The 17,016-nt window shown below is 36.3% G+C and overlaps 2 protein-coding genes across 2 annotated transcripts in view; one reads left to right on the top strand and one right to left on the bottom strand.

The window, feature by feature from the left end:
• Positions 1-285, bottom strand: part of LOC145989758 (proton-coupled amino acid transporter-like protein pathetic) — an 89,644-nt gene extending 89,359 nt beyond the window's left edge. Inside the window, exon 1 of the mRNA XM_083125058.1 lies at positions 110-285. The gene's annotated coding sequence lies outside the window, so the exon portion shown is untranslated. The remainder of the gene's footprint in view (positions 1-109) is intronic.
• A 452-nt stretch (positions 286-737) lies between these two features.
• On the top strand, positions 738-15,550 carry LOC145990155 (COMM domain-containing protein 8-like). The gene is made up of 4 exons (XM_083125821.1): positions 738-946; positions 6,145-6,306; positions 11,976-12,128; positions 13,627-15,550. The coding sequence occupies exons 1-4, from the start codon at positions 881-883 to the stop codon at positions 13,798-13,800; spliced, it is 555 nt and encodes a 184-aa protein (XP_082981947.1). The 5' UTR covers positions 738-880; the 3' UTR covers positions 13,801-15,550.
• Positions 15,551-17,016: the final 1,466 nt, after the last annotated feature.

Here is a 17,016-nt window from a genome sequence, read left to right as displayed (position 1 = left end):
TACGACAAAATATAATCGTGTCCCCTTCTTTCGTCTGTCACTATACAGCTGTGATGGGTACCATTTCACTTGTCAAGCGTAGAGAACAAAACGAAACACTTTCACTTACCTTAGCGTCACAAAAGGAAGGTTTTTAAAGTTTTTATTGGAAGACAGTCATCATATAAATATAAGGTATGTTCAAACTTATTTTATACGGAAGCAGGTTAATCGTAATGCTTTTTTGACAAAAGTAAATAAACAATACACTCAACCCGAGGACAAGGAACCGCCGAGCCCAACATCACTGAACTGTCATGCTAATTGTCCCCATTTTGTCGAAAAGTTTCAACTGGAACATCATATCCCTTTCAGTTAAGAGGACGGCACCTAAGAACGTAACCTGAGCAGCATTAACAAAAACAATATTTTATCACACAACATACATAAACGAAGATTATACTTACATTATGTTGGCGCTTACTCTGCACTACGGGACTAATTGCAAGATCTAACACATTTACGAATGAAAGGTGCAGCAATTAGTCCAACACTGCACCCACTATAATATAATAACAGTCGTGTGAGTTACGTATACTCTAATATATTAGATTTTATGCTTCTCTTATTATGCTAGTTACTATGTCCAAATTTCTTAACAGATAATATGATTTATTTTCCGAAACATATTATTTTAGTCCCTCCTGCTGTTCTGCTTTGGACAATTATTTAGACCATGGAGATTTCGAGTTGTTCTTGTTTCTTAATTTTTAGCAAGACCACTAAATGATTGTAAGATGGATTTGTGATTTCAGATGTTTTGTATAGTTAAAAATGTGGTTAATTGATAGACTAGGGCTGTTACTCTAATTGGAAGTGAACACGGCGCCGTTAATTTTCAATGGATGCTGTTAATGATCGATATTTATTCTTGCTCCAGCAATGCAGCAAGTCAGTTTTGCAAGAGGTACACTTACACTTTTTTCTTTTCTTTCTTTTGACTACTAACTTTTAAGAGCACACAGTCTACTAAGAACAGGAGTAAATATGCAATATCGCCCGAACACCTCTCACTCGTTTATTTCTTTAAATTTTGCATTGATACTTACCTATTCTGCATTGTGGAAGATTCTTTAAGGTGAAGAATTTCACCCCTAAATATGTCCTCAGTACGTTCAATCACGCATATCCGGACAAGATCGGTTTTTCTCGATTTTCTCCTCCAGGAAATTTTTCCTCGCCTTGGGATTTACTTTGTTGAATTCCTTATAAAATATCCTTTCCAACGATACATGACACGCATTCCTTAGGAAAAGGACGTAAACTAGAGTCTTACCTAACAGACAATATGGCGTGCACTCGTCATGGAACATCACGCGTCGTGCTTGTGTTTTGTCGATTTGGAGTGGGTATGCAGTGTTTCAACCTTCTTCTTCACCGAAAAATACCTACTTTCGTGTTCATTATGTCATCACAAACAATTCACGATAGCCCCAAAAACCATTCACGATAGCCCCACGGACCATTTCCAGCAAGGTTAGGTTAGGCTGGGTTGGGTTAGGTAAGCATAGTTAAAAAAAAATTCTCGTAAGAAAAAGGCACGTTTGGAAACACTGGCGAGACCGCGTGACTTTCGACGCTCGCGCCATCTGCAGGTACATAATGGAAACAACGGCATAATGTCAGAAAATGCAAGTTCCTTACATAAAAAGTGATTATTTCTTGTTCTGCAGCATTCTATGGTGAAGTTTTTAGTTTCCGCGAAAGAAAATACCTCGAAGAACTTTGACAATGCTACAGAAACTGATTTCAGTAAGTAGTTTCTCCTGTAAATTTGAAGAAATTCGTTCGGGCGATATCGCATATTTACCAGAACGGTAAGGTCATAAAATACAAATGTTTTCACTATATATGAGCATTGAATATAGGGTTATGAGATGACAATTTAAAAAAAAAGGTAAAATTTTCGTTTCCGCAAGATGTATTTCTTCAATTTTACAGGAGAAAGTACTTACCGAACTGACTTTCCGCACACTTTTGTAAGGTCGTGGAAGTGTTTTTTCCCATCAGTTAATTTCTTTCGCTAGTAAATCATGTATTTTTGAAGATTAACGTGTCTCAAATGCACGAAAGCTCCATGTCCTTCCACTACGTGAATCAAATGTTGCGTGCGTTCGATGATGTAACCCCCGGTCAGTGTTTCCAATCACACCGTCGTTTTCAAAGAACATGACAGTTTTAACTATGTTTGCCGAACCTAACCTAACCTTGCCGTTCATGGTTCGTGGGGATATTTATGAATGGTTTGTGGGGTTACGTGCATGGTTCGTGGGGCTATCCGTGCATGGTTCGTGGGGTTTTCGAACCTGGAAAAAATACAAAATAAGTAACACGAAAGTAGGTATTTTTTAATGAAGAAGGTTGCAACACTGCATAACCGCTGATCATGGACAACGCTAGTCAAGATTTCTCCACCATATTGCATGTAACGCAAGCGATATGTCGAAAATTGAGATTATTTGCATGAAAAAAAACGAAATAGCACCTTCAAGAATCCTTAGGAATGCAGATTACGTAAGTACCAATGTGAAAAAGAAGAAAATAAAGGAATTTCAGACGTTTGGCGGATACTGAAATTTTAATGTGTTGACTACTATTTTGGTGAGCTTGTAGTTCACACACCTCTGTAAAATAATTTTACACTGTTTCAGTATAACTAATAATAGGCCTTATTACAGAAAAATGTCTCAATATTCTAATATTTATTTACTATGCGGGCAGTATTGTAAGGTTGTGAAACTTGGTCTCTAAGGCCAGCCGCACACCGGATCTGACACGACGAGTCACTTTGCTTCCGACAAAACGAAACAAATATTAATTATTGTTTTCAGGGCTTTTTTCTGGAAAGAAAGTTTTCGGTACAAGTTGGTTTGTTGTTATTGTGTTTATCACACACACAAACACACACATACTTCTTTCGTTAAAATAAAATCCTTTAGGGTAACGGCTCCTATTGTTTTATGATTTCTCCTAGCACAAAGACTAATTATCATAGAATTTTGGAAATCATTGCCACACGAAATTTGAACCTTCCTTAAGGTAATGAGCACTGGTTGGACTCGAAAAAAGTTGTTTATGTTGAAGAAAACAACTTGAAAATTACCTTACACTTCTCATGGACAAGATATTCTCCATCGACAAGGGACAGTAAATATTGTAGAAGCGTGGGAATGAACGTAGAAGTAAATGGGAACCTTAGTAGAATGCATTTAGGGACTTTATTTTAATGCTAAGGGAACCAAACCTAACCTGCCTAACCTAACTACGAAACTATTGCATTGTACAATGTCTAACGATGAATAAATATATTGTATTGTATTGTAAGTAATCGCTAAAACTCCGCAGTATGTGTTACCAGATGTACATCGAAATCGAACCATGTTAAGATTGTATTCATAGCATGATGAAATCCCAATAAAACAAAAGGAACTTGGGCCGTTTTGTACATTACAAGATAATTTCTAATAAGCGGATGGTAACAGTTCGTTATATTGGAGACACATTAAAATCGGATATTTTGTGTTTTGCATGGTTCGAACTTACCAATTGTGTATTGCGGAACATAGTTCAAGGTGCCATTATGCTTTTTACACAAAAACAAATACAATTTTTCACATAGAGAGTAGCTTTTGTTATTCCTTTTTTCGCTTCCATAAAACACAATATGGCGTGCAGAGGTTGACTAAGTGTTGTAGGTATGCAGTGTTTCCAACCTTCTTCACCGAAAAATACATACTAGCGTGTTCGTCACATGTGCAAATTGTAAATTATGCATGGGTAGCTGACGGATAGCCCCACAAACCATTTCCGTTAAGGTTAGGTTAGGCAAGCATAGTTAAAAAAGGGGAAACACTGACAGGGGGTTACGTCATGAAATGTATGCAGCATCCAGTTCACGTATTGAAAGCAATGGCAATTGTGCGTCGGTGAGATGTTTCTCTTGAAAAGTACATGATTTCCTGGTCAAATAGATTCCACGATGAAAGAAAATACCTCGACGAATGTTGGAAACCTTAGAGAAACTCATTTCCGTAAGTAGTTTCTTCTGTAAAAATGAAGAAATGTGTCTCCGATATAACGAACTGTTACCAAGCCTATTTTTTTCACTTAATGATATTGTAATGTAATTCATCTCCTGTGCCACTTCATTCCATAGCGCATCAATTTTGTCTTTATTATTGTGCTCAGTCAATGAATATTCGTACAGCGGAGGCTTCGCTTACACAAGAACGATTAGCTGTTCTGGATCAAGCTCTATTTTTAACCTTGACCGCCCTGTCAAACTTACATATAGTATGTGCTGTCAAACAATACAGTGATGAGTCACATGCAGGTGATGTGCTGAGAAGGATTCACACATGCAGTCAATAAGGAAAATTGTCCTTGCAGTCTATGAAGTCTTGAAACCTGTTTTGAAATTCATCATGTAGTATTTTACTTTGAATGAATATTGGCTTAATTTAGGTTCACAGATTGACCATTGGAATTCCTGAGAAGTTGGGAAATGACTGAAATTGTAACTTACATTTGTAAATTATATATGTTACTAACTTAGATAAATAAAGGCCATACTTTTGCATAATTTCCTACACTTCCTTGCAAATATCTTGTTGCGTCACGGAGAGGAATCACGTCAAGCAGTTCTGTCTGGGAATCTCATCCACGAATGAGCTATCTCACAGAAGACCGTACTTTCATCTAGTGCGAGCCAAAATGCAACAAAACCAGCAATTTTCGCTGTCAATTGTTCGTTTATATTGCCAGCTAAGTCATCAGTTCTCTACTCAAGTGATTTCTGTTTTTTTCTTAAATTATTATTTTGGTTTTGTTTCGATTGTTGTTATTTAGCATCGCTTTTCCGCCAGTTTGGGCTAATCCCGATGATGAGGATAGGTGATAATATGATGAAGGTACACAAAGAACACCCATGCGAGGTTGGGATTCGAACACAGGACCACTGAGCTAACCACGGAGATTGGTAACTGTTGATGAAGAGAGGTGTCTGAATGAATTAACTTTATCAGAACACAAAATTCCCACGATATTCACTGTTCATTTCACAACAAAAATAGGCAATCTTCCGTTTCACTGGAAAAATTCAACATTCATCTTCTCTCCTTTCTCAGTCCCACAGGGCTTAGGCAAGAGGATATCTCCTGTCTCTGCCAAACAGTAAGCTACATGGTTACCTGAAGCTTTTCCGGATACTTACTTTTCTTCTTCACAATAAAAAAAAAAAACTGACTCAGTGGCGACAGAAAGTTTGCACATTTCCCCCCGCCAGCCAGCAAGATATTTTTGTACCTCGAGACTAATAACCTGTCAAACAGCTTGCTTAGTTAACACAACACTTACCCCTTAATGGAATGCAAGAATGTACTTGTGTAGGGAAAATAGTGAGTGTTCCTTCATCATATCATCACTCAATCTCATCTTCACAATTAGCCAAAAGGGACAGAAAGGCAAAGTAAAATAAACCTAATGAATCAATCAATCCGTAATTATCACTTCATTACTAAATATACGAGGGTCATTCAAAAAATAAGTTTCCCTATGTTGTAAAATTTTTATTTCGTAATATATACATGCAAACTCTACATGTCTAGATAAGTACATACCTGTACCCATATTCAGAGAATGGCGGAAACTCAGATCATCAAGAAAATATTCCTGGAAAACTCTATGAGAGAAGAAGAAGCAGACCCAGGAAAAGATGGCTTGATGATGATGATGTGCAAAAAGAGCTGTTGGAGCTGGGAGTAAAATGGTGGAGAACCAATACACGTGGACCTGCCATGCTGCCCTCCTCTCTAATGGCACGAGCCCAGCATTTCACGATGTTCCGTCATTTCCTTTCCCTCTGCACATGCGCCTTCGCGTCTGCGGGAGAAATGCCTATTGTTCCTTGAAGGCGACAGATAGGGCTCGTCAACCATGTGCATAGTGTTACTCAATTATTTTTGTAACAAATTTTATGGCACAGGGAAACTTATTTTTTGGACGACCCTCATAAATAAAGCAAAATTTCAGGGAAATTGGGGGTGGACAAATGTATCGTGCAACCCCCAAATTATTTTTGTTGACAGCATATCTTTTCTCTTCCAGTTTATACATTCATGCATTGATGGCATATGTGGAAGAAAGGGTCCATCGTACACTTCCTACAAGTCAGTAACAGAATGGACATTTGAAGATTACGAACTTGCAGTGCAAGGGATAACAAAATTGTACCGTAAGGCAGTGTCATCTAAATGGAGCAAAGAAAAGGTAACTTCTCATGTTGTATATACATGGTTTTGCACAAGTCAGTTTACCACTGTATCCTAATATGTGCATTTTTGTTTAAACTGACTTATGCCAACCCCTGTATTATTTGTCTGTTGTTGAGAGGAAATTGTCAGTGGCAACTTTCATTTAATATGTAGGGACCAGAAACGGTATATTTTGAAAGATGAAATGAAATATCATTGTAGGTACAAATATAAATGTATGAAGGAGAAAAAAACTGGATATTCTAACAGTGTTGAACCTAACAACATTGAATCTAACACTCCTAACCAATTAAAACCAACCACATGTGTAAAAAAAAAAAAAAAAAAAAGGAAAAATCAAGAAATGTACGTAAGTACCATGAAAATGTTAATTTCCCATTTTGTAGTTGCAGGGGTGAAAAGGATATGTGTGAAAACATAACTGTCCATGTGACCAGCATTCATCCAATTCATTGTATTCCAAAATCCTTTAACCATTTTTTTTAACAGTTATCATTGTGCTTTCCTGTAGATTAAATGTAATTAAATTTTGAGCAGAACTCAATTAGCTATATGAAATAGCTAGTTCAGTTCAGACCTTCCAGTCTGGCTGTCACAATATGATATTTTGTGTTTGCTGGAGGTTGAGTTTTCTCTGCTAGACACACTCAACACGGACCCTTACAGAGCAGACGTTGGATATGCACGTGTGTGCTGTGGGTGAGTGCATGTTTATTGTTATTCTGTTAACATATGCAACGAAGGGATTGATTCTCAAACCTTGCTTAATGAAAGTTGCATTATGGCAACAAGAACAGCAGGGGACATTCTACACAAATTGGAATAACTAAATGAATTAATCTGAATAGGATTCAGGTTTAAACGTTTGTGCATGTATATAATTTGCGTATTTTGCCAACGTATCTGTAGCCGATGTGCTTCATACAAATGAAGTCAAACCTTGCTACATTTTTGAACATCACACAATTAACACATTTTTGTTAATACTTTTCATGCATTTAGGCTATGTCATCATGCTCAAGTTTTTTTCTAATTTGTTAGCAGACATCAAAAGTACTTCATAATTCTATAAAATCAGTTCATTATGAATATTTTAACCCAATCTCATGTCTACAACCTTACATGTTGTGTGCGAAATGTCACACACATAATGCTAGAATGACGCAGCCACAAAATACAATTATTTAGAAATAGTGGATTAACTTCTAAAGTAGGGTAAAAGCACTGAAAAATACATGGTTTTATCTCATGAATGAATAATAGTCATGTTAACCTGGGATTTGTTCCAAAACAAACTTCAAATGTTTAACGAGAGTATACATAAACGCTGCCATGCCCCCTCTCTCCCACACCGTACCATTGGAAACTGGTGTCCCACAAGGATACATTCTAGCCCCTCTCCTCTATACCATTTTTACAGCCGACATACCTACTGTAATCAATCACACTAAAGTTCATTTTTACACAGATGACACTCAACTACAAATACCTTTTCCACCGAAATCACCGAATGCAGCCTTAGCTTTGCTCGATGATGATTTATTCAGCATAAATACTTGGTGCAAAAGTAACGGTCTAAAAGTAAACCCACAAAAATCAACTTTCACTGTTATTGATTCCCGAAATAGTCTCTCTCTGATAAACCCTAACGAGATATGCATCAAACTACACACATCTAAAATTCCATATTCAACAGATGTGAAAAATGTAGGCGTCATTTTCGATGAACACCTTAATGGAATATTCATGTACAAGAACAAATTAAAAAAGCTTACGTTGTGCTAAGATCGCTGTACAGCGTCAAAGAATACCTGAAAACCGAGATTAAAATGAGACTATTACAATCACTGATCTTTCCTATACTGGACTACTGCGACGTAATTTACGGACTAAATCTATCTGTTCAAAACAAAACCAAAATTCAAAAAGTCCAAAATTCATGTTTCAGTTTCGTGTACCATGTAAGAAAATATGATCATATCCTCCCAACCCCAAACGCAAACGAAATGTTGAACATGGCCAAATGCCAAAAATTACATCGTGTGTTGTTTTATTCATAATCTTTTACAAACCAAAACACCTAAAAACCTCTTCCAGAAATTAAAATTCAGAAGGGAAATACATGATTATAATACGAGGGGAAAATCAAAACTTGAGCTTCCAAAGCACACACTAGTGCTTTTCGAATCATCATTCACATATTCAGCTGCAAGAGCTTGGAATGAACTTCCTCCTTCCATGACGTCCCTCACTAATCACACCAACTTCAAAGATAAACTAAAAAATCTATTGTTAAATGAACAATATCTGTGTTTTGCACTCACGAATAATAGCTATAATTTTGAACCAACTTCCTAAAAACAAGTATTTTCATTTTCATTTTGCTTGTTTACTTTCCCCCTTACATGTTGCCAACCCTTGACGATATTTTGTCCTTTCTCATATATAAAGAACATTTAGCCTATATGTTTTTACATAATATTAATTTGTATTAGATTTAAGTATATCACATCAAGCACAATTGTGTCAATTAATTTGTGTATCCTTTGTGTATTTGTTTTCAATCTTTTTCCTTTTTTTTAATGTGTAGATGAATCTTTGTTCTCAATTTTGTATTTGTTGTTTTGTGTTTTATGTTTCTTTCTTTCTTTTTGTGGTTTGTTTGTTATCTGTACAAACATTTAGTATGTAGAATGTATTTAGTATGTCTGTATATGTATTATGTATCCATCGGGGTTAGGTGGTAGAACAGCCGCAGGCTGAACCTTGCCCTTTAATAAAGGAAAATTGAAATTGAATATCTAACTTTGCCCCTGGAAGTTTGCCAGGGCGAAAGAACCAATAAACCATTTCAGAACAATCCATGTCTGACTCATTCTTTATTTCGGCATTTGTGGACCTGATTTATAATAAAATTGAATTGTTGTTTTAAGTCCACTTTGTGTGCAGAAAGGCTAATCGGGACTGGACCTACAGTTTAAAGTGGGATCTGAACCACTAATTTTCTCTGCCGGGTGTCGAACCTGGGTCCCCTTGATTACAAGGTAATGAAAATACCATTGCACCATCAGGGAGGCCCAATTTATAATAAGATTATAATACAATTATAATATATATATGAAGAACATCATACTGCCAGCTTTGAGAAATTGTATGGGTTGTTATGCTCTACAAACAATGGGTAATGCTAAAAGCCTTTTAAAAAATGGGATATTATCCTGAATACGAACAAGGAATTGACTTTGCAATGTATATAAACTAGTAACATGTCTTCGTTACTGATGTAACCTCTCTAGAAAACATGGGCAATACACTTTAGTATTGTAGTTGAACTGATACAGATACTCTCACCGAGAGACACTTAAACCCACAATTGGTAAAGAAAGTCTTTGCAATCTTTGCAACCTCAAAGAATTTAATTGTGAAAAGTACCACTTTTAAACATAAAGATATCCATAAATATACCTGGTCTTCTCCAGATGGTAGAACTCATAATCAGATAGATCATATTCTCATTGATAAGAGAAGGCATACTAGTATAATTGACGTTCGTTCACATAGAGATGCTGACTGTGCCAGTGACCATTATTTAGTAATTGCTAAATTAAGAGAAAGACTCGCACTGATAAATCATAAGCAACAAAATCTAAAGTTCTAAAATTTAATACAGGAAGATTTGCTGATGAAAGAATTAAGAAAGATTATCAAATTAAACTGTCAAATAGATTCAATGTTTTGCAGGATTTAAATGATGATGAAAATATAAATGAAACAGACGTAAATAGGAATTGGGAGCACATACGTAATGCAATAGAATCAGCAGCTAAAGAAGGTATAGGATACCATAAACCAAGAAAAAATAAGCCATGGTTTGATAACGAATGTCATAATCTAATAGAAATAAGAAATCAGGCTAGACTTAGGTTGTTAAATAACTCTGATGATACAAATCTAAGCAATTATAATAGAATAAAGCGAGAAGTTAACCGCACGTTTAGAAGTAAAAAAAGAGATTACTTGAAAAGTAAAATTAACGAAATTGAAACGAACCACAAAAACAAAAATATCAGAGATTTATATAAAGGTGTAAATGAATTTAGAAAGGGGTGGCAACCTAACGTAAACTTGATAAAAAGATAAAGATGGTGATTTTTTGGCCAATCCAAGCGATATTTTAAATAGATGGAAGAACTACTTTAATGACCTCTTAAATGTTCATGTAGGAGATAAATCAGAAGTAAATGAAGTACACACAGCAGAACCTTTAGTTCCAGAACCTAACTTGACTGAAGTTAAAGATGCCAATAAAAAGGTAAAGAATAACAAAGCACTTGGCATTGATTTAATACCAGTTGAGTTAATTAAATATGGAAATTCGTTAATATGTCAAATTCATGAATTAATTTGTTTAATATGGAATAAAGAAGAAATCCCTCAACAGTGGAAAGAATCCATAATTGTTCCTGTGTGTAAAAAAGGTGATAAAATGAACTGCAATAATTACCGTGGAATTTATCTACTCTCAGCAACATATAAAATATTATCTAACATTCTTTTAACAAGACTAACCCCATATGCTAATGAAATTATAGGTGATTATCAATGTGGATTCAAACGTAACTGATCAACTACAGACACTTGAGAAAAAGTGGGAATATAATCAAAGTATCCATTCAGGAAATGCATGTTACTTTTCTCTTCATAAACTTTTCACTTCTCGTTTAATATCTAGAAACTAAAAGTTAAAATATACAAAACAGTAATTTTGCCTGTATTATTATATGGATGCGAAACTTGGTCCCTTACATTGAAAGAGGAACATAAATTGAGTGTATTTGAAAATAAGATCCTCAGGAAAATATTTGGACCTAAAAGGGATGAGGAGACAGGTGAATGGAGAAGGTTACATAATTTAGAACTACATAATTTGTACTGGTGTCCAGATATTATTAGAATGATTAAATCAAGAAGGCCATGTGGTACAAATGGGAGAGGAAAGAGGAGTTTACAGGATTCTTGTTGGGACCTGTAGAAAGGCCAAGACGAAGATGGAGGGATAACATTGAGATGGACCTAAAGGAAATCGGTATGGATGGAAAAGAGTATATAGATCTTGCTCAGGATAGGGACAGATGGAAGGCCTGTGTTGCTGCAACCATGAACCTTCGGGTTTAAGAAGGCTAGAGAGTTTGTTAGTTAGTTACTCTCACTGATTCCCACCGATACCAATACTTGAAAATTGTAATAATTAAAAAGTATTCAAAATATTCATTAACAATAGTGTGCAAGTATTCTATTCTAATTATATACATCTATTGACGAAGATTTTTGCTTTAAAATGTACAAATATTACATTAGAATATTAAATTACATGTTATGTCATCACAATTTTTTTTCACACAAAAGGGGTGTGAAATAAGGAGAAACTTCGAATTTTTGGATAATTTTCAGAATAATTATACTCCTACAGCATTTTTGCGGAGCTCGTGAAAGACCAAAATTTCGGAAAAGTATCAGTCGGTATTGGTTAATAAGTTCCAATCAATACTTTCAGATACCAGATACTCTTTGGTGAGTTGTTAATTTTTGTAGGTTCAGTAAAATGACATTTCTCATTACTCTGTGTGTTCAAATTTTCATAGAAGTCCGTTGTTTTTTCCGTAGGTTTTGGAAGAAGTCTCCCACCTTAGCTCTGATCACCAGCAATGCATTTTGACATGCTATGCAGTCAGACTAAACGACATTAGGGCTGTACTGCTTCAGGAAACATGTGCAATATCTGCCCCGTACCTGCAGGACTTTGATTGGAAACTGCAGGTTGGTGCTTTTTTTTTTTAAGTCTTGAAGAATAGGAAATCTTGTTATAAATTAAGCCTATATGTTGATGCAGTTTTTAATTGTTTTGTGTGTGTTCTGCATAATTGCAGTAATAGTTTGTGTTGATTTATTTTAATGCAATTAATTGTGTTAGGGGAGCTAAGCACAGTGGTGTACCTACATTGAAGACAGTTTTGAGAAAAAGGCACATTTTAATTACTTAGTACTATGTTTTGTTGTTGGCAGGGGTGCCCACAGAGGAGGGGGGGGGCTAAGGCATAGGCTGCACCAGCGAGATTTTTGGGGGAAATAATATAAAATTCAATATTTATATATTTTTCCAAAAATATATGTAAAAATTTTACACCTTACATACACCATATTTAATCCATTAGATGATTAAAATAAAGTGTTTAAGTGTATTCTCGAAAATGAGGGGGGGAATATCCAACATAATTGAATTTACTACATTTAACCAGTCAATGTGCTAGTTTTTCCGAAAATCGAACAATTAAAAAAAATATGGACAGTTTAACATGGAATTTCATTCAAATACACATCAATTATTACGTATTCATCCAACCATTTTTTTTAGGGATTATAATGAATGATTTTAGGGGCGGTCTTGAGTGACCGGTACCCCTGTTTAGGGAGGAGGGGCAGATCAAGTATAGTGTTCAGTAAAGCTAAGAAAAGAGTTACTTTCGGTAGACACGCTGTCGTAATTAAATACTTTGGATTACGATATGGTTTGAAGGTGTGAATGATATGATTTGGGGGGTGGGGTATGTGCCATTGGCCTTGGGGGGGATGGGCACCCCTGGTTGTTGGAGCACACACGTATGTTGATCCGATATATATCTATAAATATTGTGTAATTTAGTGCATAATTCTGCCATTTTGTTATATTTTTTGAGGATAATCCTCATGCCCTACATTTAAAAAAAAAATGTAAGTGTCTAATTATGCAACTGGAAACAAACATTTATTAAGGAGGTCAATGAACTAGTCAGGTTCTTCAAGGACCATTTAGAATTTTATATTGGTACTTTATTGTTATCGGCCCATCCTTAATATAAATTGTTTAATGCTATTAGGAGTCTTATACTCACACTTATACTTACTTATACTCACTTATAAGCACAACATAATTCAACACGAGTACAAGTCAAATTTATCAACGAAGAAAACAACATCAGACGATTCTAATTTGAAAGACATGCACAGTGCAATTATAGTATTGTGTATATATAATGTTCTTTCAAAATATGAGTGTATAGCAAAGGGTGGACTATGCTCATTTCACATCTGGAGCATCTTAACACTTAAACAATAAAATCCACGGAAAAGTAGTTAGTTTTGCCTTTTTTTTTACATGTGGGAAATATTAAATAACAAATCCTGAAGCAAATTGGAGAACTGCTCTTCAGTTTCGTTATTTAGAAATAAGATGCATGTTCTTAATTGTAAACTCACTTCCTTCCTTTAAATATTTCAGTGGGTCATGGGAAGTAGCAAAATATCGTCCCTACAAGAACCTTTGCTATCTGTCGATTTTCATTTGAAGGATAGCAACAGTCACCAGAGCACCACAAGTGTTGAGCTAGACTCAGGAGAGCTTAAAAAAATGGTGGCAGTGTTGGAGCAAGTGGAACAAGCTATAAACCAATGAAAATACATTTTCTAGATTTAAGTTGATACTTAATGCACTAAAGTCAAAAAGTTTAGACTTAGTGTGGGCCAGAAATACAAGTGTATATACATGATTAATATATACTTCACCAGATTATATTTACTGCATATGTTTTTGTACAAAAGAAAGCTCAATAAATAGAGAGAAAAAAGTTTTTTTTTTTAAATCATTTAAAGTTAAAGTTAATATATAATCTCACACAGCACAATATAATACTTTTGCGTCAGTGGTAGTTCTGGGCAGTCCGATCTCGGTGCATTCCTCATGTGTTAGGAGCATTCTGGCACTGTTTTCTCACACTTGGAAAATGAGATATTTGTTACAATCATGCAGATGAAAACTTTTCCTAATTAAAGACTGCTTGGAAAACCTTCACTTTTGCATTTCTCGTGAAATTCTAGCCTGATTTGATATATCACACCACCCCATTCCCATTTAAAAAAATTGATGTATCAGAAATGACTGAACTGTCATCAATCAGAGCATCTACACACCCCTTTGGTCAAGAACTCGAGCAAACTCTAAAATTAGAGTGAGAAGTGCACAAACTTAGCCAGAACTTACTATTTTCTACCAATTTATCCAAATAATAAACAGTTGTAAGAATTTCCCCCTGCCATAAAGGCACATTTAGGGAATGTGCGGGTTGGGCCTCACACATTCTAGTCCTTGGCCATTTTGGAGGTGATGTGATCAGCACCACTCTCCAGTCGCCTTTTACCTCCCAGGGTTGCCTGCAGGAACCCACTGATTTGAGGTTGGTTAGGCCCCAGAGCTGCTTTATGTGGGAATAAGGCCAGAAAAATTCTGATCCTCGATCACCCAACCTGGGAATCGAACCCAGGTCTCCCACATGGCACACGCACTAGACCACTACAGATCCACAGTTTCAAGAGAGGCTGTCAGAAATCCAAAAGTAAGATGTTTGCCTGTGAATGTTGCAGAATGCTCCTAAAAATGTTAAATTGTACGAGGGCTATCTAGAAAGTCACTCACGTTTCGGCAGGGCAAGCACCGCCATTTTGTGCAGGGACTTCCGCTCGTTCAGTGCGCATCCAGCTGTGGATGTCTGAAGTTTGTGTCGCTTCTGCTCTGTTCATAATACATTGTTAACATGAGTGCTCAGATTGAAAATTGGTCATACGATTTTTGTTGGCGAAAGACACTGAACCGATTGACATTCATCGACAACTGTGTGAAGTTTACGCTAAAGATGTGATGAGTGAAAGTGGAGTGAGGCGTTGGTGCCTCATGTTTAAAGATGGCCTCACAAATGTTCACGATGAAGGACCGAAGTGGGCAACTGAGCATTGTGACAGATGAACTGGTCTCAAAAATCAATGACAAAATTCGTGAAAATCGCAGTTTTATAATAACAGAGTTTCCACAAATTTCACGGAGCTTATTGCATGAAGTTGTGACCCAAAAGTTAGGCTACCATAAGTTTTGTGCAAGATGGGTTCTGAAAATTTTGACAGAGGAACAAAAATCTCGCAATGAAAGCCCTGTAAAAGTTCACAGGCAACAATGGACTTTGCATCACTATGATAAATGCCTAAACTTGTACGGCGACTATGTCGAAAAGTAGTTTAAGAGTGTCGCTTCAAAATGTATATAATAAAAAATGTCTACTTCACTTGTCTTCTTGTTATTCCAACGTGAGTTACTTTCTGGATAGCCCTCGTATTATTAAAGTATTGCCCATGTTTTCCAGAGAGGTTACGTCAGTAACAAAGATATGTTAACAACTTTAGTAAATTAAGAAAAATGTGTTAGTGTAAAGTGAGAATCATAGAACTTAAGACCTTCTGTAAACAAAAGCACGTGTATCATAACAGTGTTGCCAACTTATGACAATAAAATTATCTACGTAGCCTACAAGATGCAGAGACGTTCTATTTGTCAACGGACGCGTTATAGCAATGTTTCTCTTAAGGAGGCCCTATCACTTGTTGGGAGTTAATTTGATACGTAGCTTAAAAAGAACAATTAAATATACATCTTGGTTGCTCGGTGGCTGAGTGCAAGTAGAGACTATTACCCAAATGTGGAAGATAAAGTCTTAAATGTAAAAAATAAAGAACAAAATGTATATTTTATCCATGGGCGTCCGGAAGGGGGGGCAAGGCGGCTATGGCCCGCCCCTGGAATATGAAATCCAACCAAAATTATATATTTTTTTACATACAATTTAGTTTCAGCCACAATAATGTGTGTTAATTATTGCCCTTGGGGAAAATGTGCCTTGTTTGCCCCCCCCTGGAAAAAATACCTTCCTTACCCCTCCCTGGAAAAAATCCTACGGACGTCCATGATCTTATCCCCTACCGTGTGTGACAGTTCAGTACCAAATGATTCTTCTTCTGTCGTCTTATGCTAAAAATAACCTTTGCTAGGGAATTCGATGTCACATTGAGATAAATGACGTTTTTAAAACAGCTGTTTATTGATTAAATTCATTGGGGTTTGAAAGTATGATTTATTATTACTATTGCACATAAGTAAGCTGATAGATTTAATTTGATTAAGTTCTTGAATCGTATTCATCGTCTCGGTAACTAATGACATAAAGTGCTGTCACAGTGTGGGGGATCTACACCTCAGTGTCACACATTACAACATGCTCCAGATTTTTCTTCAACGTCTCTAAAGTTATGCTATCCCAAAACACTCGTATGCCCTTTTCAGCTCTATCTAAAATTCTGGGTTAAGCAGCAAAAACGCCGAGGGAGACTAAAACGGCAACTCAATGAAGCATTGTCACTGGAAAGAAAAGTGGGGGAAGAGGACGGTAAGAGGCAGTCACATTTTATTGCACCCTACATATAAAATGCATATTTGCAGGTTGTTTTTTTTTTTAAAAAAAAATGCCATGTTTTTCTTCTTTCTAGAGCGAAGGTGTTCATTTTCAATCAACCTCCACCCATACCCCTCTCGCGTCTTGCCCTCATCTCAACTTCAGCCTCTGCCATTGCCCTCCCTCACCCCCACAAGTCTTACAGAGTGTGAGGGTGTTTGTGAGGTCTGCAGTCATGAGGGGTCGCAATCGATGGTGCACACCTCTGCTATGATCAGCCCATCTGTGTCCCTTCACCCCACAGCACCCTCACTGACATCGTGAAATCAAATTATCATGTGCCGACATTTGCCACACCACTTCAGTTTCCTCACCGACTTAGTGCGAAGGTATTGGGG

The sequence above is a fragment of the Lepisma saccharinum genome, chromosome 7 (genome assembly GCF_977018435.1).
Source record: "Lepisma saccharinum chromosome 7, izLepSacc3.1, whole genome shotgun sequence".
Classification (NCBI taxonomy): Eukaryota; Metazoa; Arthropoda; class Insecta; order Zygentoma; family Lepismatidae; genus Lepisma; species Lepisma saccharinum.
This window is presented reverse-complemented; position numbering and strand designations above follow the sequence as displayed.